Genomic DNA, 16,638 nt, shown 5'->3' on the forward strand with positions numbered 1-16,638 from the left:
GCTGAAAACACTCCAGGAACACAAATTTAAGGGACCCTGAAAACACATGAAAACAACCGAGGGCACCTGAAACACCTAAGTGTCTAAAACCCGAATGGGAAAAAAACGCCTTTTTAAAAAACTGAAAATACGCGGAAAAAAAGCGAAACACCCCGGGAAAACGTCTGGGAAAAATGACTAAGCCCTGAAACACCTGAAGTTGTTGAAACCCTTCTGGGCACTCTGAAAAAAACCTGAAAAACACTGAAACCCTCCAAAACACGCTGAAGTATGCTGAAAAAAACCCCCTGAAAAAAACACTGAAAAAGGGTAAACAAAAACTGAAAACTTTTGAAAAACCACTGAAAAACTGAAGGGACTTGAAAACCAAAACGAAACACACTGAAAAACCCATCGGGAAAACCAATCGGAGGCCCCTTTTGAAACAGGGTTAACACAACTGAAAAAACGAAAAAACACTGAAAAAAGTCTGCAAAACACTGATGTTGCTGAAAACCCCCTGAAATGACAAAAAAACACTGAAAACGTCCCTGAAACATAAATGAACCCTGCTGAGGACTTTGAAAAACACCTGAAAGGGGACTTTTAAACAAACTGAGGGAACTCTTTTAAACATGCTGCAAACAACTGAAAAACCCTCCCGAAACAACTGAACCATGGGGGAGCAAATTTGAAAACACGCTGAAGTTCGTGAAAAAAAAGCAAAAAACACTGAAAAAAAACTGAAAAACACTGAAAACGTCTGGAACACGCTGGGTGAAAAGCGAAACACACTGAAATGACTGAAACACCCCCGAAAAAAGTCTTAAACAAACTGAACCATCGGGGCCCCTTTTAAAAGGGCGCCCGAAATAAAACTGGAACCTTTCCCGAGGAGCCTGAAAAAATTTTCGCCCGAAGTAAAACTTTAAAAAAACCCCTGAAAAAAACCTGAAAACCCCTGGGAAAAAAAAAAAGCTAAACACAACTGGGAAAAACGCTGAAACACCCCTGAACAAAGGGGCCCGAAAAAAACAAAAAACACTAAAAACGCTGAAAAAACACCCGAAAACCGGGCTGAAACACACTGAAAAAACAAATGAAAAAAATCTTTAAAACACGGAAAAAACACTGAAAAAAAACGCTGAAACACACTGAAAACCTTCGAAACAAAACCCCGAAAAAACAAAAATTGGGAAAAAAACCCCTGAAAAAAACACTGAAAACGTTTTGAAACACCCGAAACACTGAAAAAACGCGAAACCACTGAAAAACGGGCTGAAACCGCTTTAAAAAACTGAAAAACCCTGAAAATTTTTGAAAACCCCACCCGAAAAAAACTCTGAAACAAAACTGAAAAACACTGAAAAAAAAACCGAAAAAAACACTGAAAAAGCTGAACCCCCACTGAAAACGTCTTGAAAACAAAAAAAAAACTTTTCTGAGGGCCAAATTTTAAACACCTGAAGTACGCAAAAAAATCTGAAACACAACTGAAAAAAAAACTGAAACACACTGGAAAAAAAGTCCCGGAACAAAACGTGATTTTTGGGTGAAAAACCACTGAAAAAGACGAAAACACCTGAAAACGTCCCGAAAAAATACCGAAAACCAAAGCTGAGGGGGACTTTGAAACAAAACGCTGGAAGTAAGCTGGGAAAATGCGAGTAGCCTTAAACACGCGGAAAATATGGCCAAAAACACACTGAAATACACTGAAACACCGAAAAAAAACGAAACCCACTGAAAAAAACGCCCCAACACCCTGAACACGTCTGAAAAACAAAAAACAAATGAAAAAAAACCCGAAACCATGAAACACACTGAAAAACCCCCTTTTTAAACAAGGAACAACACTAAAAAAACGCTGGAAAAAACACTGAAAAACCGGCAAAAAACGCTGAAAAAAAACTGAAAAAAAGCTGAAACCCCCAACTGAAAAAAAGTCCCGAAACACGCTGAAAAACTGAAAACGCTGAAACCCCCAATTTGCTGAAAAAGCTGAAAAAAGCTTTAAAAACTGGGAAAAAAACGAAAAATTTCTGAAACACACTGAAAACGTTCTGAAAAAACACTGAAAAAACCCCTTTAAAATAAAAGCTTTAAAAACCCACTGAAAACGTCGGGAAACCCACTGAAAAACGCAAAAACAAAACACTTTAAACATCTGAGCCAAAACCCTGAAACAAAGCTGAAACACTGAAAAAAACTTAAACCCCAACTGAAAACGTCGAAACACTAAAAACACTGAAAAACGCTGAAACCACTGAAAACGTCCCGAAAAAACACTGAAAAAAAAGTCTGAAACACACTGAAAAAAGTCTGAAACAACCCCGGAAAAAACTGGGAAAAAAACCCTGAAACAAAACTGAAAACTCTGAAACCCCACAAAAAACCCGAAAAAAACAAATGAAAAACCCTGAAACAAAACTGAAAAAAACTGGAAAAACAAAACCCTGAAAGTAAAGCTGAAAAAAGCTAAAACACACGAAAACGGGCTGAAACCACTCTAAACGCTGAAACACACAGAAAACCAAAAGGGAAAAAATCGCTGGAAAATACGCCCTTTAAAAAAAAACGCGGGAAAAAACACTGAAAACAACTGAAACACGCGAAAGTACCGCTGAAAAAATGCTAAAACAAAATAAAAAAGTCTGAAAAACCAAAAGAAACAGCTGAGGCAATCCCGAAACAAAAATGAAAAACACTGAAAAAGCGCTTTAAAAAAACCCCTTTTAAAAAAGTCTTTAAACACACTGAAAAACATGAAAAAAAAAGCTTTAAACACAATGAAAATGTCCCGAAACAAAACTGAAAACCCTCCCGAAACACACTGAAAAAAAAGCAAACACAAATGAAAACGTCTGAAACAAAACTGAAAAAAAACTGAAACCGCTGAATTAAACCCCTTTAAAAAACCTGAAAAAAAACACTGAAAAAAAACTGAAACAAAGGGTGAAGTACGCGAAAAACCCAAAAAAACCCTGAAAAACAACTGAAACACCCTGAAGTACGGCCCCGAAAAATGGGGAAAAAAAAACGAAAAAATTCCCGAAACAACACTGAAACTTCTGAGGGAAACCCCGAAACAAAGGGTGGGAAAAAACTAAAAAAACCTTTTAAAAAACACTGAAAAAAAGTCGAAAAAACACTGAAAAAAAAGTGAAAAATGCCCGGAAACAAAAACAAAAATGTCCTAAACACACCCCGAAAACGTCGAAACACAAAAGCTAAAAACACTGAAAAAAAGCTGAAACACACCGAAAACGTCTGAAACTCCCTAAAAAAAACTGAAAAAAAAGCTGGAAAACACTGAAAACCTCCCGAAAACACAAATGAAAAAACCGAAACACACTGAAAAAGTTTTGAAAAACCCGAAACACGAAAAACCTGAAACACCCTGAAAACATCGAAACAACTGAAAAAAACAAAAAACACGCTGAATTTCCTAAAAACGCTGAAACACTGAAAACAAATTGAAACACGCGGAAAACACTAAAAGGGGCTTAAAAAACCTGAAAAAAGCGAAACACTGAAAAAAAAAAGCTGAAACCCCACGGGAAAACTCCCCGAAAAAACCCCCTGAAAAAAACTGAAACAAACGCTGAAGTAAAATGGGAAAAAAAAACTGAAACCCCACCCGAAAAAAGGGCTGAAAAAAACTGAAACAAGCTGAGGCCAACCCTGAAAAAACGCAAAAAAAACTGGGAAAAAACGCTTAAAAACAACTTTAAAACCGTCCGAAACAAAAAAAAACACTGAAAAAACGCTGAAACACACGGGAAAAAGTCTAAACCACTGAAAAACCCTCTGGAAACACGCTGGGAAACACTGAAAAAAAAGCTGAAAACCCCAAATGAAAACGTCCCGGAAAACAAAAACTGAAAACACTTAAAACGCTGAAACACACTGAAAAAGTCTGAAAAAAACGCAAAAAAACTGGAAAAAACCCCGAAACAACCCCGAAAAAAGTCGGGAAAAACCCCTGAAAAAAGTCTGAAACCCTTTAAAAAAAAGCTGAAAAACAAATGAAAAACCCCCTGAAACCCCCCTGAAACAAAATGAAAAAAAAAAAAGGGTGAAAAACTGAAAAAGTTGAAACACGCTAGAAACCTGAAAAAACCCGGGTGAAACCCCACTGAAAAAAAGTCCCCCAAAAAACGCAAAAAAAACTGAAAAACCTGAAAAAAAAACCCGAAAACGGGCTTAAAAAACCTGGGAAAAAAAATGAAAGAACCTGAAACACACGAAAACGTCTAAACAAAACGAAAAACGCTGAAAAACACTGAAAAAAGTCTGAAAAAAACACTGAAAACAAAAGAAAAAAAAGGGTGAAATTTCGCTGAAAAAAAAGCTGAAAAACCCTGAAAAACCAAAAATAAAAAACCGCTTTAATTAAAAGCCCCGGGAAAAAAAAAAAAAGCCAAAACCCCACTAAAAAAGGCCCTGGAAACAAAAACAAACACTCCCAAACAACCCTTTGGAAAAAAACGCGGGAAAAAAATGAAAAACGCCTAAACACCAAATGAAAACGTCGGAAACCCCACTGAAAAACCCTTTTTGAAAACCCCTGAAAAACGCCCCCCCCCCCGGGGAAAACACGGGAAAACGTCTGAAAAAACACTGAAAACAAAATAAAAAAAAGCTGGGAAAAAACACTGAAAACGGTCTGAAACACGCTGAAAAAACGAAAAACGGGTGGAAAACACCACCCCCAAAACTCTGAAACAAAGCTAAAACCACTGAAAAACACTGGGGAAAAACCTGAAAACCCTCTGAAAACCAAAGCCTTGGGAAAAACCCCGAAAGAACCGAAAAAAAACCTTTGGGAAAAATCTGAAAACAAAACGAAAAAAACCGGCTAAACCCCTGAAAAAAAGTCTAAACCACTGAAAAACAACTGAAACCCTGAAATAAAAAAGCTGAAAAAAAGCGGGAAAAACCCCCATGAAAACAACTGAAACACCTGAAGGGAAAAACTTAAAAACGCCCCAAAAACCCCCCTGAAAACTCTGAAACACACTTAAACATGCTGAGGGCACCCTGAAAAAAACGCTGAAAACACTTTAAAAAAACCCCCCTAAAAACACTGAAAACTCTGAAACACGAAAAAAAGCTGAAACACCCTGAAAAAAGCTGAAACAAAACTTTAAAACGCTGAAACAAGCTTGGGAAAAACTGAAAAACGCTGAAACACACTGAAAACGTCTGAAACACACTGAAACACTGAAAAACGCTGAAACACACTGAAAACGTCTGAAACACACTGAAACACTGAAAAACGCTGAAACACACTGAAAACGTCTGAAACACGCTGAAACACTGAAAAACGCTGAAACACACTGAAAACGTCTGAAACACACTGAAACACTGAAAAACGCTGAAACACACTGAAAACGTCTGAAACACACTGAAAACGTCTGAAACACGCTAAAACACTGAAAAACGCTGAAACACACTGAAAACGTCTGAAACACACTGAAAACGTCTGAAACACACTGAAAACAACTGAAACACGCTGAAGTACGCTGAAAAACACTGAAACTTTTTGAAACACACTGAAACATGCTGAAGTATGCTGAAACAAGTTAAAGCACGCTAAAGTATGTTAAAACACAATGAAACACGCTGAAAGATACTGAAGTACGCTGAAACACGCTGAAGTACATAAGTTCTGGACTCGTTATGAATACTCTGTATTTGCCTAAAATTTAAAAAATACATAGAAAGTTCAGCGTATGCCAGATTTTTAGGAGATTCTGGGACGTCAGGCATAAGCTGGCTAAATCTGCAAGGTGTGACATGAGCCTCAGGTTTACATTCTGACAGCCGTCTCCTCCCCCTTCTGCAGGGACGCCTTCGTCCTGGCTCTCATTAACAGTGGGACCAGTTTCTTTGCTGGTTTTGTGGTGTTTTCCATTCTGGGCTTCATGGCGGCTGAGCAGGGAGTTGACATCTCACAGGTTGCTGAATCAGGTAACGACTCGCTCATCTAAAGCTTTATCATTAAACCAAAGTTTTCCACACAAAAGAGCAGCAAGGGAATAAAGTTTTTTAAGATTTGTGATAAAAACTAGAATTTCAACTACCACTATTAAAACTACTATTATTCATCAGCAGGTTTTAACATTCTGGGTAATTTTGGTGTTTATGAACTGTTTCGCCATACTTGATAAAAATAAAAGTTTTTTTCGTGCAGCAATAATGATCAGAGCTTGATCTCTGTTCTTTGCATCCTACATCAGTGCATTGCAACGGGTACATGAAAATATTTCAATTAATTTCAGTTTAATTCTATAGCGCCAGTTAACAGCACGTCATTTCAAGGCACTTTCAGTCAGATTGATTCAAAGTTTTCTGTCTAAGGAAAACCAGCTGATTGCATCGACTCATTGACTCTTCCGCAATCCCTCACACTAAGCATGCTTGTAGCGACAGTGGAGAGGAAAAACTCCCTTTGAACAGGAAGAAACCTCCAGCAGAACCAGACTCAGTGTGAGCGGCCATCTGCTGAGGCCCACTGGGGTTCAAGGAGACAGAAGCAGACATAGAAAAGTTCATTGTTCTTGTCAGACAAAGGGAATCACTATTTAACTGACACTCATGGGGGGATTTACAATTGGGGGCCCCATAAAACTCTGTTTCCATGTATGGTTAATACAACTATTCCTTATTTGTGCACATTAATTATGTTTTTGATAAAAATCCTTTGGCTAAAATGCCATCAGAACGCTGATAATATTAAGTGTGTCTCAGCCCCCCCCCCTTCAGTGTCCACCATATTGGATCAGTCCATTTGCTGCACATGTTCAGAAAGGTCCAAACAGACAGCAGCAAACCATTTGAAAACAAACCATGCAAAGAGCAGTGTTGCCAACTTAGCGCTTTAGTCGCTATATTTAGCCACTTTTCAGACCCCTCTAGCACTTTGATTTCTAAAAAGCAAGAAGAACAAAAGTTAATCCATTTAATTAAGGATAGTTTAAAGTATTAACCTGAGTCTGTGTTGGAATATGTAGATAGATAGATAGATAGATAGATAGATAGATAGATAGATAGATAGATAGATAGATAGATAGATAGATAGATAGATAGATAGATAGATAGATAGATAGATAGATAGATAGATATTATTACAGATTCGTAGTCCAGATCAAATAAAAACATAAGAAGAATAAGTACATAAAAAAAGAATAATGCTACGTTCAGAGCGCACGCAGCCAAAGCTGCAAAAACGCACGGCTGAAGCATCTTTGCTGCTCTAGCTGCACGGTTGATAAGTGGGTCTGATGCGCGGTGGGCGGAGCTACCCTATCCTTTCTTTGCCTGGAACAATGGCAGCTATATTAGCTGTGATCAGCGGGTAGAAAGTAGTTAGAATCTATGTTGAAGTGAGAAAGTCCTCCTGAAAACATGGTCTGTGCAGTCAGTTCATCCAGATTACCATCCTGACTTCAAAGAGCCGCTCAGACCCCCACATACCGGCGCTGCGCTGTCCCTGGGAATCCCCAGCAGCAGCTGCCTCAGGCCCGCTCGCCAGGCTTATTCATGATAAGGCCTAATTATGGTATTATTACTAATTATGGATCAGCTGCTCCTGACAGTGCCTAAAGCAAGGCTTAAGCTCAGAGGGGATCGAGCGTTTTCTGTTGCAGCTCCAAAACTCTGGAATGCATTGCCGCTGCACATTAGACAGGCCACCTCTCTGTCTCATTTTAAAACTCTTCTTAAAACCCACCTCTTTTCTTTGGCTTTTAACACCATGTAGAGTGTTGATTTTATGTACACATGTTGATTTTATGTACACATGTTGATTTTATGTATACACATGCATATTTTTATCCTGTGCGGGCAGTGCTTTTATTTTATTTTATTTTATTACTTTTATTTATTTTAGTTATTTTATCTTTTTGTGCAGCACTTTGGAAACCTTGTGTTTATTTAAACCGTGCTATATAAATAAAGTGGATTGGATTGGATTGGATTAATTTTATAATAAGTACATAGAGGTTGATCCATCCAGACAGAGTTTATACAAACTTAAATTTCTTTTTGTAAAGCTTTTATGACATTTCCATTTCTTAAAGTGCAGCAGTGATCAAATGTAAACAGTGTGGGAGAAAAACATGATGTGAAATAAACGCATTGATAAGGTTGGTTTGATGCAGAGTCTGTGACGTGATTTAGAGTTTTCTCAGCAGTTCATCAGTCTGATGGCGGTGGGGAAGAAGCTGTTGCAGAACCTGCTGGTCCTGCATTGAATGCTGTGAAGCCTCTTCCCACTAACCTGACTCCGCCAGATGGATTTGCTCCGCATATCCATCTGGAAACCTTCCGTTGAAGTAATTTTGGGAAGGGGCGAAAATACTGGTTAGCTGATTGGCCTATGTTGGTGATAGACGGGCCAAATAAACCAATCAGATCTACGAAGCATATGACGTACTAACAGAGCGACGACGAAGAGGAGCCAATTGATAGATCAAACTCTTGCTGAAACCAGTGGGGAGAAGAGCAAAAACATCTTTTCCTCTGAGAAAAGCCTCCAGAGCAGTGTTTTGCTCTTCTTTCAGTGAAGAAATACTCTGTAATTCTGATAAAACTTGCTCGATAGCCACGCTAACGCTAGTTTCATCGGCTGAAGCCGCCATGTTTTTTAGACTGAACTGTCGCACTTCTTGTTGCGTCACACCTCAACCCGCCTCAAAGCCAACGCTGATTAGACGTTCGTTTGGTGAACGGCTCCAAATTTTCTTCAACGGAGAGTCTCCAGACTGATTAGCGAGTTAGACCTTGAAAGCTCGCGAGATCAGGATGGTCTCACGAGGCTACCTTCCCAGAGGGCAGCAGGGAGAACAGTCCATGGTGGGGGGGTGAGGTAGTGAGGCATTAGGCATTATAACCAGCTAGTTTTTTAACAGAGAAAGAAGGCCTCTCATATGTTTATGATTTAAAAAGGAAACAGGAAATCTGTGAGGCTGTTAATTTATGCTAATTGATGTTAAAGGATGTGGTAAATGAAGCCAGTATGAATGAGCGAAGACTCAGAGCTTCTGCAGAACACTGAGTCCATTCCTCTTTGTCTTCCAGGTCCAGGTCTGGCCTTCATTGCATATCCTAAGGCGGTCAGTCTGATGCCGGTAGCTCCACTCTGGGCCGCTCTCTTTTTCTTCATGTTGTTGCTGCTTGGACTCGACAGTCAGGTGAGCCAAAAACAATGCATCCTATCTCTAAACCTACATCCTCAAAGCCTCTAGTTTTTTATTTAATTATTTATGTGGGATTGTTGGTATTGTAATTTTAAACATGTTTTCCTGTATACTACACCATGCACCATCAGGCTGAAAGTTGACCCAAACAAAAAATTCTCCCACAACTGGAGAAATGACCCGAAAAGAGCAAAAAATTATGCTGGACTTAATTGAAATGTCAGCCAGAATCTTCTCCCCAATCCCGAGGTACTGGGATCAATCCTCACATGATGACAGACTTAATCTGAGAACTTTCCTAATCTGCCCAAAGCACCGTGTAGATGGCCGAGCGGGATTATCCCAGAAGGATATTTGATGAAATGCTGAAGGGCAGATACCCGACGATGCCTTCAGGCTCTAACGGTCGGGCTGTTTTTGTGTCCCCACAGTTTGTCGGCGTAGAGGGCTTCGTCACGGGGATTCTGGATCTGTTTCCCGGCGGTTATTACCACCGATACAAACGTGAGATCGCCGTGGCGATCTGCTGTTTACTCTGCTTCGTTATCGACCTCTCCATGGTGACACAGGTCAGCAGGAAAACTTTTCAAACCAGGAGGCCAGGTATTATTTTCAGCGTATGATTTCTCCTGATAAACACGGAGCTGTTTGTCTCTGCAGGGAGGAATGTACGTCTTCCAGTTGTTTGACTACTACTCAGCCAGCGGGATGACGCTGCTGTGGCAGTCATTCTGGGAATGCATTGTGGTTGCCTGGGTCTATGGTATGACACACACACACACACACACACACACACACACACACACACACACACTGTGGTGTAATATTGCAGGGTGGAGCAGCTCTGAGGGATCCTAAAATAAGATGTAAGATCAGATCTGAACTCCAAGTAAAGGTCAAAGTTCAGACCCTTCAGTTTTAATTTGGCCGTTTTCTTCAGGGTTTTGTTCGTCAATAATTCTTGACTTTTCTAGATTTAGTGTTTTTTTTTTTAAATGGGTCCTCATTGAATTATTTTTGACTTAAATTCTTCAGGCACATTGAGAAAAAAATTATTAAGTGTATTTACCCTTAATTTGAGAAGGCAAATAAGTAGATTTGCCACTGGAATGAGTATTTTAGACTCTTAAAATAAGATTATTAGATAATATGCACTTGAAATAAGACAATGCAATAGTTTTTTTCTTTTATTCTAAATGTAAATTCTCTTTTCCATCGGCAAATTGTCTCACTTACCTCCCTAATTCAAGACAAAATGCATTTATTTTAAGAAAAAAATACTTATCTAGATTTCTACTTTGCAATGAAAATGTCTCACACCCCACTGGAAAAAAATCAAAATCTAGATAAATCATTTTTTCTTAAAATAAGTGCATTTCTTCTTAAATTGAGGAGATGAAAGAGACATTTTACCAATGGAACAAGACAATTTAGATTTAAAATAAGAAAACACAATTGCATCTTCTTATTTCAAGTGCATTTCATCTAATTATCTTTTTTTAAGGGTAAAAATACTCATTCCAATGGCATATTATCAAATTTACCTATTCAAATCAAGGGTAAATACACTTAATTTAATACATTTTTACTTATTTCTAGATCATTTTTGCAGTGAGGGAGTTGGGGTTCAAGTTGCTGATGCCTCACAGACACACCGATTGCCTTATAAACCCACAGCAGGTCTACAGACTGCTGATTATTTCTAAGCTGAACATGAGCAGGTTTAGTGATTCACATCCTGTCCTCATATCCTGGGGGGGGGCGGGTTCTGTTATTTTCAGCGTCACTGAATGCAGCTAGTGGTTATCTCTGACCTTGTTAACGGACCTATTCAGTTATCAGTGTTTGGGCTGCATTCAAGCAGTGACTTCTAGACAATGTGGCAGGTTGGTGACAGAGGTGTAACTCAGAGTGTCATCAGTGTAGAATAGAAATACCCTCATTTTCAGAGCAAACACTGGAAAAAATACAAATCTAGATACTGTAAGTCATTTTTTCTTAAAATAAGTGCATTTGTTCTGTGGTTGGGGAGGTAAAAGAGACATTTCGCCAATGGAACACGATGATATCACTGTACTTTTCAGTAAAGATAACTTTAAACTAGTCTTAACTTTATAGAAATACACTCTATACATTGCTAATGTGGTAAATGACTATTCTAGCTGCTAATGTCTGGTTTTTGGTGCAATATCTACATACTGTAGGTGTATAGAGGCCCATTTCCAGCAACTATCACTCCAGTGTTCTAATGGTACAATGTGTTTCCTCATTGGCTCAGAAGGCTAATTGATGATTAGAAAACCCTTGTGCAATCATGTTCACACATCTGAAAACAGTTTAGCTCGTTACAGAAGCTACAAAACTGACCTTTCTTTGAGCAGATTGAGTTTCTGGAGCATCACATTTGTTGGGTCAATTAAACGCTCAAAATGGCCAGAAAAAGAAAACTTTCATCTGAAACTCGACAGTCTATTCTTGTTCTTAGAAAAGAAGGCTATTCCATGCGAGAACATTTCCTACAATGGTGTGTACTACACTGGAAAAAATCTAAATCTAGATAAATATTTTTTTTTTTCTTAAAATAAGTGCTTTTTATCTTGAATTGAGGAGGTAAGTGAGACACTTTGCCAATGGAACAAGACAATTTACATTTAAAATAGGAAAACACAATTGCATTGTCTTATTTCAAGTGCATATCATCTAAATATCTAATTTTAAGAGTAAAAATACTCATTCCATTGGCAAATTATCTCATTTATCTGCTCAAATGAAGAGTAAATGCAGTTAATTTAAGACATTTTTGCTCATTTTTAGATCATTTTTCCAATGTACTCCCTCCAGAGGAAAAGTACATTTCTGAATAGAACACTGCAGTTTATAGAAGATGAAATATTGAGAACTAATAGAAAATGATTAAATTTAAAAGAACAGCAGCCCATTTACAGATAAAAGCTGACAGCATTGCAAACTCCAGACCTGTTTGAACAGCAGTGAGCATAAAAATCTAACAGCAGCTGGGAGGAAGGATCTGCAGAGGCGCTGCTTTGTGCACAGAAGCTGCAACAGCTTCAGACTGAAGGTATAGAATAAAATTCACCTTTACAAGTACAAAGCAATGGAATGAACTCTCTGCATTTAACTCGTCCCTTTGGGGAGCCGTGGGCTGCTATTGTGCGGCGCCCGGGGAGCAGTGTGGTGTTAAGGGTCTCAGGGACCCAGAGTGGCAGTGTGTGGGAGTGGGGCTTGAACTCAGAACCTCTGGGATCCAAGCGCAGTGCCTTAACCACTAGGCCACCACTCCCCCAGCTTCATGCATGGAATGGGAAACAGTGTCCTCCACCATCTGGGACAGAGCTCGACTTCTTCATGATATTTATCCAGTTTCTCTCAGCTGCAGATGCTCCAACATGCAGCACCACAGAGGAAGGATGTAACAGATGTAGATATCGGCTAGCAAGCTGCTGGCTAGTTCAAGTGATTAGTCAACCGTCCTGCATGAGGGAGGCCTGGGTTTGTATCCCAGCTGTCCTTAGGCAGGACCCTTCATGCTAATGCCGCGTCGGGGAGAGGCAGCCTAGTGGTTGGAATCCTGAGCTTCTGAGGAACCTGCCAGTCTGGGTCCCTAGCAATGGACCTTAACGGCGGGCGCCGCACAATGCAGAGAGATCATTTCGTTGCTCTGGACTTGTAACAGTGTGTAATAAAAAACGATGGAGACATTTTAGTCAAACAAGGCTGAAAACAGAGTCTGGGGGAACCCAACAAGTGCCTGAAGTTTAAAACTGACCATCCAGAGGAACTTTGGCAGCTAAAATGATTTCGTTTTGTTGTGTCTGTAGGTGCTGACCGGTTCATGGATGATGTGGCTCGGATGATTGGCTACCGCCCGTTTCCCTGGATGAAGTGGTGCTGGTCTTTCATAACTCCGTGTGTCTGCATGGTGAGACCTTCACAGCTTTCTGTCCCTCCTTAGTTCCTTTTTACAGCTCTGCTGACCTGAGTCCTCTGACACTCCAGGGCATCTTCCTGTTTCACCTGGTGAACTGCAAGCCTTTAACCTACAACAACGTGTACGTGTACCCGTGGTGGGGCGAGGCCATCGGCTGGTGTCTGGCTCTGTCTTCCATGCTCTGCATCCCCGTCAGTCTCCTCTACAAGCTCTTCCGAGCTAAAGGAACCTTCAGAGAGGTCAGCCTCCGTCCACACTAACAGCTCTGGGTCCTGTTGGACACGTGTTCATGAACGCCAACTGTTCTGGAATCAATTGGAGAAAGTTAGGATCAATCTGGCAGCAGATTCAGTCTGTCGAACTGGATTAAAACCTCTTCTGCTTCAGTTGATCTGTTGGTTTGATTTTCTGTTGTTAATCTACAAAGATGGAAAATGTTTTCCTTCTGAATCTACACAGAAAAAGAATCGAAATAAAACCAAATTGGTAAGATTTCTGATCTGATTGAGGTTTAATGTCATCATCATAAGCTGGGTTATAGATCCTGAATGAAGTTTCTCCACAGTGATTCTAGCTTTGATGACGGTTCTAGATCCAGAAACATCTGAAAAAACTGAGTTTTTATGGCTGTTCAGATTGGAAATCTTCCACAACTCAATGATCTCATGATTTTCCGGTCTGGATGTTCTGATCTAGATATTCCGAGGTAGATGTTCTGATCTGGATGTTCAGATCTAGATGTTCAGATCTAGATATTCTGATCTTGATGTTCAGATCTAGATATTCTGATCTGGATGTTTAGATCTAGATGTTCTGATCTGGATGTTCAGATCTAGATGTTCCGATCTAGATGTTCCGATCTAGATGTTCTGATCTAGATATTCCGATCTAGATATTCTGATCTAGATGTTCCAATCTAGATGTTCCGATCTAGATATTCTGATCTAGATGTTCTGTTCTTGATGATTTGATCTGGATGTTCTAATCTAGATATTCTGATCTAGATGTTCTGATCTTGATGATTTGATCTGGATGTTCTGATCTAGATGTTCCGATCTAGATATTCCGATCTAGATATTCTGATCTGGATGTTCTGATCTAGATGTTCCGATCTAGATATTCCGATCTAGATATTCTGATCTAGATGTTCTGATCTGGATGTTCTGATCTAGATGTTCTGATCTAGATGATTTGATCTGGATGTTCTAATCTAGATATTCTGATCTAGATGATTTGATCTGGATGTTCTGATCTAGATGTTCTGATCTGGATGTTCTGATCTAGATATTCCGATCTAGATATTCTGATATAGATGTTCTGATCTGGATGTTCAGATCTAGATGTTCTGATCTAGATGTTCTGATCTGGATGTTCTACACTAGATATTCCGATCTAGATATTCTGATCTAGATTTTCTTAACTAGATATTCTTATCTAGATGTTCTGATCTAGATATTCTGATCTTGATGTTCAGATCTAGATATTCTGATCTGGATGTTTAGATCTAGATGTTCTGATCTGGATGTTTAGATCTAGATGTTCCGATCTAGATGTTCTGATCTAGATATTCCGATCTAGATATTCTGATCTAGATGTTCCAATCTAGATGTTCCGATCTAGATATTCTGATCTAGATGTTCTGATCTTGATGATTTGATCTGGATGTTCTGATCTAGATGTTCCGATCTAGATATTCCGATCTAGATATTCTGATCTAGATGTTCTGATCTAGATGTTCCGATCTAGATATTCCGATCTAGATATTCTGATCTGGATGTTCTGATCTAGATGTTCCGATCTAGATATTACGATCTAGATATTCTGATCTGGATGTTCCGATCTAGATGTTCTGATCTAGATGTTCTGATCTAGATGATTTGATCTGGATGTTCTAATCTAGATATTCTGATCTAGATGATTTGATCTGGATGTTCTGATCTAGATGTTCTGATCTGGATGTTCTGATCTAGATATTCCGATCTAGATATTCTGATATAGATGTTCTGATCTGGATGTTCAGATCTAGATGTTCTGATCTAGATGCTCTGATCTAGATGTTCTGATCTGGATGTTCTACACTAGATATTCCGATCTAGATATTCTGATCTAGATGTTCTTAACTAGATATTCTTATCTAGATGTTCTGATCTAGATATTCCGATCTAGATGTTCTGATCTAGATATTCTGATCTAGATGTTCTGATCTTTGTCATGAATTAAAATGCACAGGAAGTTTTTGGAGGTTTGTCTGAAGTTTCCAGGGTTCTAACGTTCTGATGAAGTTGCACCTGTGTGTTTCAGCGCTGGGCCCACCTGACCAACCCTGTGTGGGGGCCCCACCACCTGGAGTACATGGCCCCTGACATCAAGTCCCTGAGTTCGCTGAGCCCCGGCTCTGATGACAACAAGGTCATCATCTTTGAGAGCGTCATGTAGACCAGACTCCGCCCATCCCACTGAGACAAGATGGCCGACCTGCATCTCCACCTTCGCCTCCTGTTCCTGGCATCTTAAATCAGCTGGACTCTGATTGGTCACCATAGCAACCATAGCTTTACACTCCCCTCTCCCAGATTCCTCTGGTGAGCGCTGCTGAAAGTTCTGCCTCTGTCCGGACTCCGTCTTCCTGTGAGGGTGACAGGTTCAGTTCAGTTTTGGGTCGCATGGTCGGCCGGGTCAAACCAGAACCCGATAAACAGTCATGATGGACTCTCTGTCTGCGGGATCCTCCGGTATCAGATCCTTCAGCGGGCAGAGTTTGGATCATTGCTGATTGTCGGGACAGACAGAGTTCTAGACAAACGCCTCGACTGAATCCCCTCAACGTTCGTCAGCGGTCCAGTCCAGAGCTCAGACACCAGAACTGGGTTTGGAAAAGTTTTAGTTTTTTTCTGGTGTTTGGCTGCAGGACCGAAGCAGAAACCTCCTGAACCGTCCCTGAATGCACCACACCGGCTGAACGCGTACCTGCGTGTCAAGGAGCGCTGCTCGCTTCCCGTCGAACAGCTGATCCCAGAACAGATACCGGACCAGAACCAACGATGTGTCCAGGAACCTCTTTTTTTAAAAAGATAACTTTTTTTGGAGTTTTTATTTGAAGCTTGTTGGTCCTTCAAAATATTTTCTAGATTTATTTTTTACCCAACAAATTTTTTTCCATTGATTTATTTTTGATAGTAAATACATGAAAACAAGCAGAAAATCCAAAATCTTCTATTAGCTTAAAGGAGGGGTGCTGCCCACGGGCACCAAGGGGCCCCTGGGGGCCACGTATGGTGCCCTCAGCGTCTTCTGAAAAAAGCACAACTCACTAAGTTTGAAGTTTTGTATTATTTTCCTGGTCTTCTTTTTTGGATCTATAGAGATTTCAAAATGACAAAATCTGAAAGAAAATTACAGACTGAAGGAAACATAAAAAATATGTTGATTATGCATGAAATTCATCATCTCAGCAGGTTCTGGTCTGGGATCCGATCGGGTCAGATGTTCTACTGTATTACTGCC

At 39.8% G+C, this 16,638-nt stretch overlaps 1 protein-coding gene across 1 annotated transcript in view; it reads left to right on the plus strand.

Annotated features, from left to right (window-relative positions):
- The window catches only part of slc6a8 (solute carrier family 6 member 8), a 57,387-nt gene extending 41,025 nt beyond the window's left edge, over positions 1–16,362 (plus strand). Inside the window, 7 exon segments of the mRNA XM_038271243.1 lie at positions 5,828–5,955; positions 9,067–9,179; positions 9,617–9,754; positions 9,846–9,948; positions 13,025–13,125; positions 13,203–13,373; positions 15,436–16,362. Coding sequence (XP_038127171.1) covers positions 5,828–5,955; positions 9,067–9,179; positions 9,617–9,754; positions 9,846–9,948; positions 13,025–13,125; positions 13,203–13,373; positions 15,436–15,570 — 889 coding nt within the window. The 3' untranslated portion in view covers positions 15,571–16,362.
- The last annotated feature ends 276 nt before the right edge of the window (positions 16,363–16,638 follow it).

Source organism: Cyprinodon tularosa, unplaced genomic scaffold, assembly GCF_016077235.1.
Source record: "Cyprinodon tularosa strain WSP-4 unplaced genomic scaffold, ASM1607723v1 ctg796, whole genome shotgun sequence".
In the NCBI taxonomy this organism is placed as follows: Eukaryota; Metazoa; Chordata; class Actinopteri; order Cyprinodontiformes; family Cyprinodontidae; genus Cyprinodon; species Cyprinodon tularosa.